This window comes from Megalops cyprinoides, chromosome 8 (assembly GCF_013368585.1).
Source record: "Megalops cyprinoides isolate fMegCyp1 chromosome 8, fMegCyp1.pri, whole genome shotgun sequence".
Lineage (NCBI taxonomy): Eukaryota > Metazoa > Chordata > Actinopteri > Elopiformes > Megalopidae > Megalops > Megalops cyprinoides.
Genome location: NC_050590.1, coordinates 2898529 through 2916498, shown reverse-complemented (window position 1 = coordinate 2916498; position 17970 = coordinate 2898529). Strand labels below are relative to the sequence as shown.

General features: G+C 44.0%; 1 protein-coding gene across 1 annotated transcript in view; it reads right to left on the bottom strand.

Annotated features, from left to right (window-relative positions):
- Positions 1-11014: 11014 nt before the first annotated feature.
- The window catches only part of LOC118782159 (repulsive guidance molecule A-like), an 11918-nt gene continuing 4962 nt past the window's right edge, over positions 11015-17970 (bottom strand). The window contains exons 2-3 of the mRNA XM_036535443.1: positions 15004-15506; positions 11015-11887 (exon numbers count right to left, since the gene is read on the bottom strand). Of these exons, the coding sequence (XP_036391336.1) occupies positions 11183-11887; positions 15004-15506 (1208 nt within the window). The 3' untranslated portion in view covers positions 11015-11182. The remainder of the gene's footprint in view (positions 11888-15003; positions 15507-17970) is intronic.

The window sequence follows — 17970 nt, the reverse complement described above, 5'->3', positions numbered from 1 at the left end:
AATGATAGCCATCTATTTTGCTTGCATTCACTTAGACTTCTGGGTATATGGAATGGGCATCTTTTTATCCACTTTAACCCTGGTTAAAATTTAATAGTATTCACTGGAATTAATGCCAGTCAGAAAAAATGATACACAGCTACTGTGCAATTAAATTATATATCAGACTTACAGTAAATGAAAATAAACATGTCAGACAAACATTCTCTCTTACAAAAGAGCTGTTAATAACTCCGGAAATATTAAATCAAATTTTGGTTTAATATCCAAGCATTTACTTGGAAGAGTATTGTTGAGTATTCTGTGTTGGTCATACTGCATCTATATACAATTTGTCAGGTGTTTGTCAGTATTCCCAAGTATAAAACCCTGCAGTTGTATGATGGATAGACCCAGTCCAACAGGCAGATAGATAGATGGAATCTATATTATATATATCAAAAAGTTATATGTCAAAATTCTAAGTACTCTCCCTGTTTGTTATAGCAAAGCTTTCAGTTGCACATTTTGGAAACAATCACATCATCTAGTGTATCACAATGCTGACATTTTTATGGTCTCAGCCCTGAATGCATCTCTCAAAATCTTAGATCCATCTATCTGCCTGTTGGACTGGGTCTATCCATCATACAACTTCAGGGTTTTACGCTTCGCCCAGATTTGGAGATCATCAATTAATAAAGCATTACCAAGCATAATCTCAAGGGAGGTATAATTGTGAAATTATGAAACTAATGGAAACAAAATGACAGAGCGAACAAAATGAAATTACATGGAAAGTGTGGCGATGAAATAAGATCCTCTAAGTGGATAAAAGGATGAGAAGGACCTATTATACTGTATCAGTCGTTACTGTCAGCGTTTTCATTGAGTGGGTTTTTAAAGAGGTGATTTACAGAAAGTAGTAGCAGGCCTGGCAGTTGACTCCTATGTGAGGCTATGTCTACACATTATTAATCTGTAAATTATACTGTGCAGTATTATGAAATACTATGTCCACATTAGAGGAATTTTGCTTGCTACATTTTGCTTTGGTATAAAGTAAACATGTTAAGGCCAAAACCCCTCTATACTACATTAACCAGAGGGTTAAACCCCCAGCTATAACATAGTGTGTAAAGAACCAGACAGAAAAGCCCGATATAAACCGGCACCACACTTCTGATCACCAGTGACATTTTATTTACACATGTGATGAGTTTTCCTCCATGACAGCAGCGTGGCTGAGCAGCAATGAAAGAGAGTGTGAAAAGGGAGCAGCTCGGGTCTTTCCAAAATAGGAAAGCGGACCCAAAATTCCCCACAACAACATAACCAAAAAACTAAAACAAAACAAATTAAATTAAACGCCCTAAAAAGCCGCTAGCCACCTTAAAAGATTCAAGTGTGTTACAAAGCGTTTTACAAAATTACAGCCTCTGGCACTTCAGACAGAATTAGAATGAGGTGGAGCGCCGTTGTCTGCTTCATTAGTTATCTTGAATATCGTGCACCTGCTCAGAATCCAATTAGAGGGCACCACAGGCAACGCAGAGCAACAACCTAACAAACAGAACAAATTATATGAAGAGTATTTATCGTTTTATAGACCTAAACTGACAAACCACTGTGCTAAAAAAGGGAAACAGTAAGTTCTAAAGAGTGAATTATCCGGCTGCATACGTCGTAACTCTTTCTATCGCTTGCTGTAAGCACTCACAAACATTCACTGAGCCATTTAATTATGGTGTTGGAGAACATGTGAGGGGGGGATATGACTGCTTTTTATAACTCTTACACAGTAACATAGAGGTGTCATGCCAACATTATGGAGGCTAGGCATCAGACTGGTTTATGGCATGTAATTCAGGTCAAGTTTCAAGTATCACAGTTGATAATGTTCACACATCATTGCCCCCACAGGTATTTTACTTTCGATGAGCCAGTAAGTAGAGCTTTAGCAACTCCAGCTAGAGCTCTTTTATTAGACTGGACTCGTTATTCATGAGGTTCCGTCTAGTCAAGAATAGAAGGTCAGTGCTCCACCATGTGGCTACGTCATATATATCGCAAGAACACTTGTTGGACGCCATCTAGTGGCGTAACTGTATGATTACAACTTTCAGAAACATAATGGATCAGCACTCCCTGAACCAGAATACAACAGTGTAAATGAATTCATCAGTTTATTTTTTTTTGTTTGTTATTCTGTGAATTAAATCGTTTGTAGATACAGCATGTCATTTAACCAGCTCTTTACCCGGAGTGAAATGCAGTGATGGCTTCTGATGCTATGGGGCCCACTGTGTGCGTATGTATCTCATCCTCTGTAAATGAATGCATTATTTTCTCTATGATTTCGCATTTTCGGGGCAACACAGAGTGCAGCAGTGATGGCTGTAAAAGGAAGGACTCTGACAGAGGAGCGAAGATTATATGCCCAATTATATTAAGCATCTGAGCAGCTACATGTGCAACTATTTATATTGAGAGCCTTCTGCAGATTTCGCTGCAATTCTGTATTTATCTTTTACAAAAAAAGTTTGACATGAGCAAAACAAGTCTAAAAACAGACTTAGTCTCATTTGCACAGTGACGTATTATAGTTTTGCAAAGACTGACTAACAACAGTCTGATGAATAGAATGGCATAGTAATCTGAACACAATGAGTACTGAATTAAGAAAAAAAAAAATCACCGCTCTAATTTTAAATGTTCAGCTATTTACAACAAAGAAATGAGGCCTGAAAATGCCTGAAGTTTTTTTTTTTTTGGTCCACCTTAATAATCTGTTTGTACATTTAAACAGGACAAAAGCAAGTTTAGACTTTGGATTTATTTGGAAGGTGGTATCCCTATTGGCCACCAGGTGGCGGTCTGGCTCTGCACATCTGCATGACATTTCTTTATGTCTGGGGTAAACAGTCACTGTTGCTGTGGGGTGGCAGGGAGGGTGGGGCGGGGTTGGCATAATGGGTGGGCTGGAAAGGGAGTGTTTTCTTTCACCACAAGCCTTAATCACCAGTCTGGTCTAGCCCACTGTCCGTCCCACGCCAGACCTGCTGCTTATGACAAGCTGTCATCATGAGCGTGTTTGAAAGGATACTGGTCATTTCTCATTGCCAGCGCGGAGTACAGTGTCCCTATCACTGCACTGGGGCATGGGGTGCACTCGGTCCAGGAGGAAGACTGCCCTCTGCTGGCTCACCAACACAACTACCAGCAGACACCTGGTATTCCTAAAGACCTCATCCAAATAATTAACCAAGGCCTACCTCACTTAACTTCAGCTGTTTTGCAAGCTAAGACTAATGGCCAAATTACATTGAATAAAACCATGTGCTGATTACTTCTGTCTCATATGAGAGCAGAAGAGTTCTCTGTGACACAGTAGGCAAGGGTAGGTGTGATAGTGACAATAATAAGCACATGGCTTATCCTTACATTTGTGGCCTGCTCATGGACTCTTGAAAGACATCATGGGACTTTTGTCTGCAAAGGAGTATTCTTTTGCTTGTCATATTGGCATTTATTCACTCTGTCGTGGTGGGGTGTCATGTCAGCAATGGACACTGCTAAGAGTTCCCGGGTAGGAGCAGGAAATCTCATTCTGTCTTGGTTGGTAATGTTATGAATTGGAGTGGATCCATGCTGTTTTTAACCAGAAGCTGACAACTGAGCTGTTATCTTCCCTAGCTGAGTGTTGCTTTCCAGACCACTGAGTTTTTTTTCTAAGAGGGACTGTTCTCCTCAAGAAGTGATGAAAGAGCTGCTACAGTCCCCTGCATCTGGGTTACGGTGTGAGAGTGAGGCGGTTCTGGCCTCTCAGCTGGATCGATGCGCATTCCTCGGAGGCGTCTCGAGCCGGAACGAGGGAGAAACCTGCCAGGGAATGTAGCCCACTTTCCCAGCTCCCATGAAGGTGGGAGTTACAAGAAACCGAGAGAGTCTGGCGGACCGACCACTAGAGAAACTTGGCGCAGTCCATGGAATCAAGTCCAGCGCTGCTTTGAACAGTGGACAAGGAATACATATAATCTGACTGGGTGGCTCTCTGGTGAGGGGGTGGACGGGAGGGGAGGGGGGGTCAATGATTTGAATTTCCACTATGAGCACAGCTAACACTACTTTCTCATTTTTTTTTTTTGCTTAAGTAATTACTTAATTTACTTAAAGTACACAACTGGACACAGGAACAGTCTCGCTAGTTGCTACATGTGTAATATGCAGAGAAAATCGCAAGCCAGGCTGAAAATCTTCTGTTTTAGTTTTATGCTTTTTATGCTGAAAGTGCCTTTACAGTTTGATGAATACCAAGACAAAGTAGAAATGAAAGTTTGGGGGCAGACACGGAGCTGGCTGGGAAAAGCCTAGCATGGTAGCAGTTAGCTACTACAAGCTTCGCTCAAGAGCGGCCTGTGTGTTAGAATGCTCAGATTCTAAACATTCCATCCACATTAGTCGTTAGAGAATTTTTCACAGTCAGATTGTTAATATCTCAAAAAGTATTGTAGGTATTGACACAAAAAGAATAAGCAGTGCAATCCCACACTAGCTGAAGGTATTGGCCAAGTTTCATAAACGTAGCTGAAGGAGGAGGCATATACAGAAAATCATACGGAATAAGAAAAAGAAGAAGTTGGCTTTTTCTGGGTTTTTCAAGGAGTTAAAAGGTGAAAGGGCTGGATCTAAGACAATGGCCAGGAGCCATTATTTCCACTGAGAGTTTTACCACCCAGGTTTCACTGTCTGAGAGCAACATGGGAAGGGAAAGTTGGTGGACGTTCCTTTGTTTCTCTTTGAAGTCACTGTGTAATACTCCCTAATGTTCCAGCTGGATCACTGCTCACCGCGCATATTCACATCTGCTTGGCTTTTCCTATTAAAAAAAAAAAAAGTCACAGCAATTTACTTTTATGTAACTGGCCCGTGAAAAATGTGCTCTGCAGAAATATTCCTCTCACAAATTGTGATGAACCACAGCCTGTCACTACCTCCGGTGAGACAGGCAGCAGAGTGTCATTAGTATGGTCTTATATTAAATTTAACCATGTTACAAATCATAGGCTTCATCATTAAGCTGTGCAAAGATACACATATGTTATACATATATAAATGTATAATTACATACATTTATATATACATTTATATGTGTGTATTTCATATATTTATATGCATTTTATTATACATCATATATGTATATTATACATATGTGTAAAATTGCACATTCCCTTTGCATTGCAAGGGGAATCGCACAGATCCAGGAAACTACAGACTAGTTAGTTTAACTTGCGTTTCATGGAGGATTTCGGACTTTGGGATGGGTCAGAACTGTTCCTGGAAAAATATTTGTCATGAAGGATGGTTTACTTAAAGGGAGTCCATGCCTAACAAATCCCCTGGACTTCTTCGAGGAAACTACAAAATATGCTGGCTAAGATTATAAACCTCACCATATTGAGGTTTACAGTATTATATGTTTGGATAATGAAAAAAAACTGGTTCCAGGTAGTGAGCACATGAGTTATGAAGAGATTTAACATATTTAGTGCCTTTTCTCTGAGAAAAATGTGACAGTTCATCAAACCATCTAAGCTTCTTTATTTAGCATATACTTAATGCTTTTAAATATGAATAAACTTATCCATCTGTGATTACTGCTATTAATGTGTTAACATCATATATTATGGCCTTCAAAAGACTCCTAGTGAATCCATACATTACAAATTCATAAGACTGAAAGGGGACTTAAGGAAGATTAAGGTTTTCGGGAAAGCTGGATACTAGACAGGGTAGGGGGTAAATGAAAGTTGGTGAATGGCTGTCATGATTGGCTTAAAGGCTAATATTGCCCTGACCACAATGCTGTCCTTCAATTCTAAGTTTAACGATTCATTACTTTTCATTGCTACTTGCTGCTCAGGCTATGAGATTCGAAAAACATTTTGTTTGACCCTGCAGTTGAGTCCTCCCACCCCAAGGTGTCGATACAGCCTCCTCCCAATGTGCGCCTTCCATCTCACATAAGCCCCTTTCACACTTGCACTGGACGCCGGAACGTATCCGGCCCTTAGCCGGAGGAGCTGTATGGGAGAATGCAAATGTCCGGATCAGTCGGACCGGACATGTGATGGACTTCTTTCTGCCAGCTCTCTAGTACAAACTCCGCCTCATGTCGGAGTGAGCCCATGTGTGAACAGAGCAGGCAATGTTCCGGAGAATCCACCGCGAGCGAGTGGGCGTGTTGATGACGTTTCTGTCACGCGACTGGTGCGAAACTGGAAGAATACAAACATCTGCCTCGTACTCTCTTCCGCGTGCCTGTACATAGCTTTCCACTGTTTCATTGACATTGCAGATATTTCCAAATACATGCTATTTTGAGTCCAGTGATCATTATGAGATATTTAGCTATAGCTATACTGCCAAAACATATCTTAGGATGATTAATAAAGTTGGTTAGTAGTTTATTATCTGGTTAGTAGCTAGCTAGGCTGTAGCTAAGTAATAGTGATAGGTATAGTGAGATAGGTGAACTGGTGATCTAACATTACATAGCGAACAACAAAAACTTACCTTCCTGTTATAATAAATGTATAATTAATAATAAATTATGTGTACCAGTAGCACCATTTGGATGGATATGTGTGATTTTTTTATAGGCTACCCAAAAGTACAATAGCTATGTTCGCCTTCTCCTCCTCCTTGCCACATTATGTACCCGTACCACTGAAAGGTAAGACATCGAAAAGAAAAAACCTGAAAATACTTCACCTCACGAATACTTTAGGTGATCTCATCAATACTTTTCACTCATGAGAATGCAAGTGGCATCTAACTGGAAAATACCATGAGGGAATCTGGACGTTTCTAAACTCGCAATGATTTCAAGCGACACTGTAATATACTACAAATGTAATTATTAATGGTCGCATACTGGGTACTACACTGAAAAATAGCATGCAGTATACAGTATATACTTCTGTAGCATGCAGTACACAGTATGCAGTAGGTGTTTTCGAATACAGCCACTGCGATTTCTGCAGCGTACTTTTTGCGTCATGTCCTGCCTCCTGCACGCTCTACCCAAGCGCCGCCCCTCACCTAAACCAAAGCGGAGTATTTCCTGTAGGTGAGAACGCATCTGACACGGACAATCTCCTGTTGCGTGCTACATGTGTGAAAGGGCAATTCCGGCCAAGTTGCAGACCTGATTCTCCGCACTTTGTCTTTAGCCATTTAATTACTGCCCACTGGGGGCTTACATGCCCATTACAGCAACAGTATGTCTGTTCAGTTTTATGGAGCAGTGTTTCATATAACCTGTTGATGGTGTTACTAACTGGTTTGTTTTGTTTTGGTTGTCAGAACACTTATCTGTTGAGGAATTCTGATACTGGAACAAAAGAAGAGACAGAAACTGTGCATGCACTTATTTACATGTTTTTTTTTGTTTATGTTAGCAAGCTCCTCCTCAAAGTAAACAGTGCAGCAAAGAGATGTCTTTGTTTTTTTGTTGTTTTTTGCTGTTTGCCTGTATGTGGCCAGCGTGAATGGGACATGAGTGCGATCGTAAGTCACAAAATAAGGAGACAAACCACAGACATCCAAAAAACAAATGAACGAGACACCTTTAATTTTCTCAATAAATAATTTACAGTATATACAGGCGGCCGCACAACGGTTTGTCCTACATACATACAAAGCTTGATCTCTCTGTACATTGGCTAGTTTTTATTCCCTTTTCCGAGCAAAAATCTGATGTCCTCCATTCACAATCAAGTTCCAATCAAATAAGAGCAACAAGGAGAATAAAAACATAAAGTGCTTTTTAAATAAAAAAAAAGAAACATGAACGCCGCAAAACCGCACCCTTTCTATTTTGTTGATACCTGATTAGAATTTTTTAAAATAAAAATATATGCTCAGTCTTATTGAAGCATATGTTGGCACGCTGAATTGTTCTCACAAGTACAGAGAAGAGCCTAATGCGTGAAGGGTTAAATGGCAGATGGGTTTCGAACAGCTGTCACGTGAAATTTGCACGTTCTTCTTCCCACACATGTGTGGTGTTGCGGCGTTCATGCTTTCACAACATCCATTTCTGAATAAAATGGTCACATTCACCGACCCCTCCTCTAATACGAAATGGAAACTGAAGTCCAACACAACAGGGCAACACAGTATTTTTTTACGAACTCAACAACTCACAGTCATAAACACAATCACACACGAAACATCAAACCATCAATCAAAGCAGACGACGCAAAAGTACATCACGGAACACAATTTCCAACGTTACAATCGTTTTTAGCTTGATAGTTATTTTAAAAAAGGAGGCAACGGCACACGGACCGCACCAGTGAATGTTCCTATGGCAGTAATAAGGTCGATCAAACGCTATCGTGAGGAAAAGTGGCCTGAAAGTCTCTCTGGAGAGCGAAAGGGCACGCTCATTTCATATAATGTAACACGGCAGTTCGGCTGCCAAACCTCCCATTTCAAGGGCAATAGAAAACGACTCCAAACCAACAACACGGCACCCTGGCAAAGCTCTCAGAAAGCAGCCGTAACAGAACTAAACTTTCAGTACGTGGAAATGAAGAAAATGTGCTTTGCCTTAAAACCGTGGACTTCAGTCGTGACACATCAAGAGTTATTTGACGTGGGCAGCAGAGGTTAGGGAAAAGGACTCATAACCAAGGGGGCTGCTCCTTTAAATGCCAGGTAACATTACTGTGTTATGATTTAGCCTCACATGTGTATGTAGTCTTAATTCTAACTGTAACGGAGATAATCCTCCTATTCCTGTAGAGCCATTCTAATAACAAAATGAACTATATTTCTAACTGTTAACTTGTGCAGGTTTCATGTCAGCTGTTGACACAATGTTCTCCGTTGGTTTTGTGCCAGTATTCAGGCAGTCACTTATTTCTTCCAGCGAGGACCTGGAAGAATGTTTAAGGAGTCCATTTGCTGTCCGTAAGGGGTTGGCAGTGAGTACACGCAGGTAAGACAGCAGTAACTGATTTCCAAACTCGTTCGTCATTTTTATTTATGCATTTACGTTTTGTTTGTTAGTCTCCTTGTATATAGTTGGCCAGGCGTGCGCATATAAATAAATATTTCACTTAGGTCGCACCGATACATCACTTCCTGTTCCTTCACAGCGAAATCCAACGCAGCGACCAGTTCCTGTAACTTAAACAAATGAGTCATGTGGCGCAGGCGTTACTCAAACACCGGGGTAACGCAACACCAGCAATGCATCAAAGTGGCAGAACTCATAACACAGCCAGCACACTGTGTGCTGTGGAGACCTCAGTCCTGGCCAGCCGCCTCCTCACCCACCTGCCTCTCCGTACATAAAACGCAATTCAGGCTTCACAGTGTGCATAAACAAGGAATGGTGGATCTGTGCGGTGATATCGGGTTGCCCAGCGGACCTTGAGCAGTGAGAGGCTGTCAAAAGTCACATATTCAGGGAGAAGGGCAAAATCCCTCCTGAACCCCCCCTACAGACACACTGTTGAAAGCCCCTCTCCCAGCAGTCAAATTTAGAAGCACCTTTCACAGTCGCACACAATCAAGGCCTCTGTTCAGTCTAAACACATATTCATGGACCGCCACTACTCCCCTGAGAGAGAGAGGGAGAGCTCAGCTGTTCGGTAAATGCTTGGCACGGCGTCTTGCTCTTTGGCAAAAAAGAGTTTTCATTATCCGTAAATTCACAGGTCTGCAGGGAGAGGCAGGGCGAACGGGCCCCACAGCACTGCCCCCTCGGCCGCCGTCCTTCTACTGTCAAGAGCCGACTCAAGTCTTTTTAGGGAGCACCTCTGTACAAGCGGGAGCTAACCAACCCTGCCGAGTGTCAGTGTCGGGAGCTGGCTGCTTCAGGACCCCGTCTGACGTGAAACAGGCACGTTCCCTCTCCGTTTCCACTGCACGACGCCATTTTAAACACCATTTTAACTGATGATACGGAGCCCCTTCTGCAGCCTGTCCTCTGTGCACATCCGTGTGGATGCAGATGTTGTCCTTTTAAAAAACTACTCCACTAAAAAAAAAAAAAGAGACATTTGCCTTGTAAACACGAGGCTGGGAATGAGCCACTCTTCCCATGGTTTCGATCAGGGGGCTCATTTCCTTAATAGAAATCTTATTTACATTCCGAACAAAAGCTCACGTCCCTAAAATACGATTAAGAACCAACCAGACATGTGATCAATACTGTGATGAAAGCGGGGCGATGTGGGGCGAGTCGAACATCACCGCGATGCTCCCATTGGCTGCTGGTGACATACAAGCCTTTCGTGGTTGGCTGCCAGCTCACTCTTGGCAGGTGGACTCTGGGTTTCCCCTCCTTTAGAGCCCTGGGTATTACATATACGCACCAGGAAGCGCCTTGAGCCGCGTAAACCGAACAGCTGGCTTGGGACTGCAGAGCACCGACCCATAAATCCGAGCGGCACACAGCCCGGCTCGCTCAACCAGCGGTCGTTTGGACGAGGGGTCCCATCCCAAAAGCCGGGCTGTTCCCAAACCTAGAAATGCACTGTGCAAACACACACACACACATACAAGTACAAACACACACACACACGCACGCATTCATGCCAGTGAGCTTGCACGCCCCTGGTTGCCCTTGCTAATCACTAATGAGACTGCTCCTGTCAGCTGTTCCACTCCACTGCAGAAAGCACAGTAACGTTCATGCTGGGTTTTTTTTCCAGTGAGAGAGGGACTATCACACAGAGATTAGAAAAAAGAGTATAAAGTCTTTACTTGCCCCTCTCTCGCTCTCTCTCTGCCTGTCGGTGCTTCCATACCACCCCCCCCCCCACCGCCTCCCAAACCTCAGTATCCCCAGGCATAAATTGCTCAAAGCTGGAAGTCCACAGCCAGGACAGCTTCTAATCAGAGAAGAGGTCCAAGTCACACTTGGATAGATAATGTTCGAACGGCACTGCCCCTCTCCTGATGTAGTCGATGAGATATGAAGAGACAGAATGTGAGTTCTGAGGAGGTGGTCTGACTGTGGTTGAAGCACTGTGCCCTGCCCTTGCCCCCATCGTCTGGGGGAAGGTGGGGAACATGTGCACCCCAAGCACGCACCAAGGGAACGAGAGTTGAGGTCCGACATGGTGAAATGGAGTGTTTTGCGGGCAGGGGTCTGTGCAAGCGCCATGTTACCACGGCGTTGCTATAGCTGCGTGAAACCACACTGTACCCACAGCAACAGCGCCAGAAGGAACAGCAGCGGCGTGCCCGAGGGGCCACGGGCGGCTGAATTCCCCACCCCCGTGGGCCTCTCAAAAATGTGGTACCTGTCCTTGTTTGAGTGCAGCATCTTCACGTCCTCGAAGGCGTAGTAGGCCGCCAGGCTGAAGCTAACGTCTCCGGATGTCAGCAGGTCAAAGACGCAGGACTGGAAGTACAGGTCCTCCACCGGGAGGCGCTCTTTGCACTTGGCCACCGCTGATGAGTATGTGAATCCGTGGTGAGGAGGGGTGGCCCCCCTAACCCGCACGGCAGGGGCGTGGCCCTCAGCCGCCCGTGCCCTGAAGGTCCGGAAATCGATGCGCTGGTTGAGCGGGCAACCGTGCAGACACAGGTACAGGTCCTGGTTGTCGCCGTCCTCGGTGGAGGTGGCAACCTCCTCGGGCATGCGCACGGCGAAGGTGAGGTAGCGCCCCACCTGCCGCACCACAATGGTGGTGCCGATGTAGCGGGCCTGGATCTCCACGTGCTGGCCCGGAACCTTCTCCACCACGCGCAGGGCGCCGGCGCCGTGCCGCTCCCCGCCATTCTTCGAGCCATCCGCGAACGCCGCTGGCAGCTCATCCGTCTCAGCGTGGTACGTCTTCTGATCCACGCACTCCTGGAAGTTCTTGAAGATGATGGTCAGCTGTTTGACAAAAAAAAAAAAAACAAACAAAAGGAAAGATTTCAGAATTTGTCACATTGTTATGTGTTACAGATAGGTATTTAACAACAAACATAGGGGTCAGAAAGGCATATGTTCCACCTGAATGCTTATAAGATTGTAGCAATACCCTGACAAGCAAGCAGCTGTTCAAAAACTGTTCCTTATTCAAGTTTTACTTGGGCTGGTTTCCTGAGGTGTGTACAGTTTACATCAAATCAATCCCAGATGATTAACAAACAGTAACGTATAGGAGAGGAAGTGGACTGAAGTACCACTTCCTGTGAGGTTGCCTAGCTATATATTCAAATTCAATTGGATGATAATGGTAAAAAGTCCTGTGGTTGTACAGTGTCAGTCTGAGAACTGACAGCTACCATCTGGGTGAGCTAAATCAAGCTCTTTCCCCAAGTGCTTTGTGGTGAATTTAAAAAGCTTGGACAGGAAGTCAACATGTACTTTACATTAGCATCATTTAACATATTCTGTTATCCAGAGTGACTTACACAGGTTACAGTTTTAGCCATTTATACAGCTGGGTATTTACTGAGGTAATTGTGGCTAAAGTAATTTGCCAAAGGGTACAGCGGCAGTGGCCCACCGGGGAATTGAATCAGCATTTGGTTACTAGCCCTGCTCCTTACCACTATGCCACAGTGCTCCATACATTTATTGTGTGCCCAACTGTAAGGAAAGTCATCCTAAAAGCAACCAGCAGAGTACCTCATCACTCCAAAACCGCAGGACAGACCCCTCTCCCTGCTGTCTGAACACAAGCACCCCTGCCTACGGTGGCCCTATATCTGTGGCCCTCTGTCATGGTCACCCATTATATTTACTGAAGAAATGTTACAATAATGGATTAAGTACTAGCAACCATTCGGCTATGAGCCCTGCTCCCTACCACTATGGGACACTGCTTCCCCCCTCTACATAAAAACCCCAAAACATCATGCCATGCCAAGCAAAAGACACACTAGTGAAACGACCAATCCCTCAGCACACCACGAGGGAATTAAATAACATAACTAAAGTGTAACCCACGAAGGAATTAAATAACATGACTTAAGTGTAAATCCTTTCACAGTGAGGTGAGGTAGAAACAGAGATGCACTTTCCCCACATACTGTAATAAATTCCAAATAATTAGAGAAAAATACTTTAAATATTCTGAAAAATTCATCCCAACATTTCATATCAGAAGGTAAAGAGAGATTACACATTCTTCGGGGAGAGTGAAACACTGTACCTTTGGCAGCATGGTATGTGTCTGAGTGCCACAGCCTGAGACACAATGGGCGGGAAGCATGTGTGAGTTTTTGTGTATGTTTACTTTATTTATATGTTTATATATTTCTATATATATTTCTATTTTTAAGGAGGCTAATAACCATTTTATTTGCATGTGTGCAAGTTGCTTTGGAAATGCAGTACACCTGCATGGTCATGCCAGTAAAGCTTGTTTGAATTTGAATTTGAATTTGAATTTGAGAGCGGAGGAGCGGGACTGAGGCCTGCCACAGTGATTCCTGACCCAGCCCTGTACACCAAAGTGGTGCAGTGGCACATTTCCAAACCTGCTCTCCAACATATCCACTGCACAGTAAAGTAAAACAATGCTAAGCTATGAATAACGAGGGATGACAAGCTCCTACCTCTGAGTCAACAAGGAGATGATATCCACAGTTTCCTGTGCACTTCAGAAACTGGCTCTTGGCTCAAAGTCGCATAGAAGCACCAACTGACAAACACCATCTAACACTAGCTTCAAAATGCGTGGTCTGGAGCCTGCTAACGTAAGTTATTCCTGCTGTTATAACTCTAGGATCGGATTTGCAGGGCTCATGCCAGCCTTCACTGACTGTTAAGTTTATAAGCTCTTCATCTGCCATGGGCCTCATCCAAACGCTAAGCAGAGCCCTAACGGCACCAAAACTGAACTGCTGCAGCATTTCAAACGAATTCAAAACCCAAACTAATGATCCGAAGTTAAAAAAAGATGACCTCATTCTCATCCACAACAGTCTGATTACTCAAGACACTGACCAGCTAGTGGATAGACCTTTCTTTTAGAAAATGATTATATAAAATGTGGAATTCTCCAAATGGATAGTTTTCGATGCCACCTTTACATTTACATTTATTCATTTAGCAGATGCTTTTATCCAAAGCGACTTACATAGGTTACAGTTGTTTTTACAATGTTATCCATTTATACAGCTGGATATTTACTGAGGCAATTGTGGGTTAAGTACCTTGCCCAAGGGTACAGCAGCAGTGTTCCAGCTGGGATCAAACCAGCAACCTTTCGGTTACGAGTCCTGCTCCTTAACCACTATGCTACACTGCCGCCCTACATTGCCCCGTGGGTTACTTTGAGGTGAAAAACCTCACATCTTCTGGAGCTGAAGCGTCACATCGGAACCTCTCTCTCAAAAAATAAAACATGGGCATAACAGTATGGTATCAATGTCTCTTTTAAGAAAAGTCAAGGCCATTCTGTGTGGTATATTTCTCACCTGGGAAAAACTTAGCTGTGAAAATTCACAACACAAGATACCGGGACTCAGAGCTGTTCATCAGTGAAATTAAAAGTAGCCTAGAGTGGTTCCAGGAGAAATTAAAACCCTGGGAGTGTGTGTGATTGGCTGTGGCAAGTATATATCTTGTGGTGTGACTGCCTCTGTGTTGCCCTGGTCCTATTTTCTCCCAGGAAACATGGCAGTAATTTGTAATTTAAATGAGTTCACTCTCATAGCCGGAGAGTAAGCTAATGCAGTTTAGCTTCGGGGGCTCTTTGTGTAGCAATTACATTACATTACATTATTGTCACTTAGCCAATACTCTTATCTGAAGTGACTTACATAGGTTACAGTTTTATCCATTTATATGGCTGTGTGTTCACTGGGGCAATTGTGGGTTAAGTACCTTGCCCAATGGTACAGCAGCAGTGCCTCAGCAGGGAATCGAACCAGCAACCCTTCAGTTATGGGCCTTGTTCCTCACCACTAAGTTGCACCGCTGTGCATAATAATACAGCAATCGAGTAATAAAAGATGAGAGTGACAGGTATGACGGCAGTGGGACATTTCTCTCACCTTGCTGGTGGCTGTAGCTGAGGAGCCGGGCACAACTGGCGTGTTGGTCACCTGCACGGACAGGTACTTGTTGTGGATGAGAGGCCACGCCCCCTCCACCTTGCAGGTCTGGAAGTCGTCGCTGAATGTGCGCAGGTGCGGGTCCCCGAAGAAGCCGCAGTGGGTGTAGTTCAGGGGAGCAGCGTGGCGGGGCAGGCTTCGCTCGTAATGGCACAGCTCCGGGCTGTCCGAGCGCTCCTGGCTGTCGGGGCGAGGCGGGGGCGGGGTCCGTGGGCGGGGCTGGGAGGTGGGGCCCTCCCGGGAGCAGTTGTGCTGGCTCATGAGGTCCTCGATGCCGTGCTGGGCGGAGTGGTAGGCCAGGTCGCCCCGGCAGGTGCGGGCGGTGCGGCGGACACAGGTGTTGTAGGCGCGCAGGGCGGTGCAGAACTCCTCCTCCGGGCCCGCGCGGGACGTGGAGGCCCAGAACTCCGAGTTACACTTCAGTATCTTACACTGCAGACTCACTGCGCAGACAAGCAAAACACAATTACTCTAAATAAACCGACATCGCACGGGAATACTTCAGGAGTACTTCAGAGCAGACCTTCTGTGGAGGAAAGTCAAAACACAATTACGGAGCAAGCAAAGCCAGCAAAGCAAAGAAATACTTCAGGAGCAATTCTCATCAGACTTACTACGGAGAAAAGCATAACAGCGTGTAATCACCGAGTATAACACAACTACACTCCACAAACCAACACTACACTAAAGACCAATCCAGCACAACAAGACAGGAATACTTCAGGATCGTTAAACTGAGAGGGTCATTATGGAGGCAAGCCAAAATTGGCTACAAGCCTACATAACCCAACTTAGCACAACTACACTACACAGACCTACAAGCCAGCACAACTGAACAAGACAGCAAGGTTTCAGGACCAAAACACTCTGAAAACCAAAACCAAAAAAACCAGACCAAAACTCTGAAAAGCAGGGGAACAAATGTACAAATCCACATGTTGTTATTAATTTATTTAACTTTTTCTTCACAAGATAAGTCAGCTGAGAAATCAGTTCTCTTTTGGTAATGAACTGGAGGAAATGTGAAGGATAAGCAAGGCAAACAATGTTGCAGCTAATCAGCTGCAAGTGAAATGATTCAAAGGCCAGAAGCAAACAGCCAGTTTGGCTTATTAGCTAATTCTACTCTCTAATGTCTAATCCCTTCACACTGTATACCACTGTATACTGTACTATATAGTGTAACTATGCTGCATGAACAACACCGCATCGACATATTGGGACAATTATACTTCACTACATAGTGAGATCCTCCAGGGTAGAGTGAGGACACTGATGTCATAAACCCTGAAAAGTTAATGACACAGAAACAGTTAGGGGAAAGGATGAGCACTGAAGGTCTCTAATCCTTTTTTTTAAATGCCAGCACCAGTCAAATAAATCTTAAAGTCTCCTTTTTCTAATGCTAGTCCTCAGGCCAGACATGCTCCGCATTGCACAAGCATACTTTTTGTTCTGGGTTTTGTTTAGCACATGCTGCAAAGTATCCTTGCAGCTTAGAGGGAGCGTCCCTTCCAGCTATCGTAAGGCCAATTTTGAACAGGACTGGGACACTGGTGTCTATAGTTTGATATGGTCTGGATGAGGAAACCAGAGTAGAGCATTTGTCAGGGGGCTTACAATGATTTTTATTTGTTTGCAAATGCTGTTTGTTGCAGCTCGAACGCCACTAAAGAGTGGTTTCGTTTGGGGCCGACCACAACCAAAGCACTTGTCTTTTGTATGCCATTTGTGTCACTGGGACTTCACAGACACCTGTTTGTTGTCAGTTCCCAGAAACTGGGGTTTGGACCAATGCAGCTGTGCCATCATTTTAATAATAATAATAATAAAAAAAACATAAACTGAACTGAAACCACCGCTGTGGCTTTGATGGTTGTGGGAGCACAGATGACAGTGCTGAGTTCACTTCTGCTGCCTCGGTTTAAGAGGTCTGCCTTTTTCCATTTTTTTGGGGGTTGTTTTTCTTTTTTTGTTTCACGTATTCAAGCAACACACCATTAGGTTACGCTAGCTATTCCTTTCACAGCCACTCACCAGCGGTAGCTGGGCCGTGACACTGAGACACAGGAGCTGAAGAGTCTCTTAAAACATTAACTCTCCCTACAGAAAGTCTTGTTGCCCTCCTCTTTGCTTCTTATAGCGATCACACTGATGCGTACCGTGCCCGAGTCCAACTGAACCGTGCCCGAGCCCATCTCTTCAAGCGGGCTCGGGCACGGTAAGGAGCGATCACACTAGTCAAACGAACCGGACTTTGGGGGTCAAACATGCTCAGGCACGGAACAGATTGCCTAGTGTGGGTACGCCCTTATAGCATTATGCCCAGCCCTGGTCACAGTACATAAAATGAGGACAGACGAAACTCTTATCTGCACAAATCCTTACTGACCCGGATGAGAAGGATTTAAGACTTAACAAATTACAGCCTGAGCACTTAACGCCAAATAACGAGAAAATCTCCCCAATCACACAGTGCCTATTAACCTAATATAATAAGAATCTGAGTTTCCATTGTTACACTGAAATGAGTATTTGGCAGGATTCCCTCCATGAGTACCTTACTCGGAATGGCCTCACTCCAGTGTAATAATCAAAAGCATGGATTTGGCTGTGGCAGTCCACAGGGTGGAATCCAGCTGGAAGAATTTACACATTTGAATGATTAATCTCATCCAATGAATTTAACACACCCGCACACACACACACAAACACAAGTGCGCAAACACATACACACACAAGCGTGCACACACGCACACACTCAATCTTCAACACAGAGCTTTTGGACAGATTGTAAGATTTTGTATATATATATATATATATATATATATATATATATATATATGTATGTATACAATGTTCATGTTATAATTTAGGGGGCAAGTCATGCTCTGACCACCATGATCA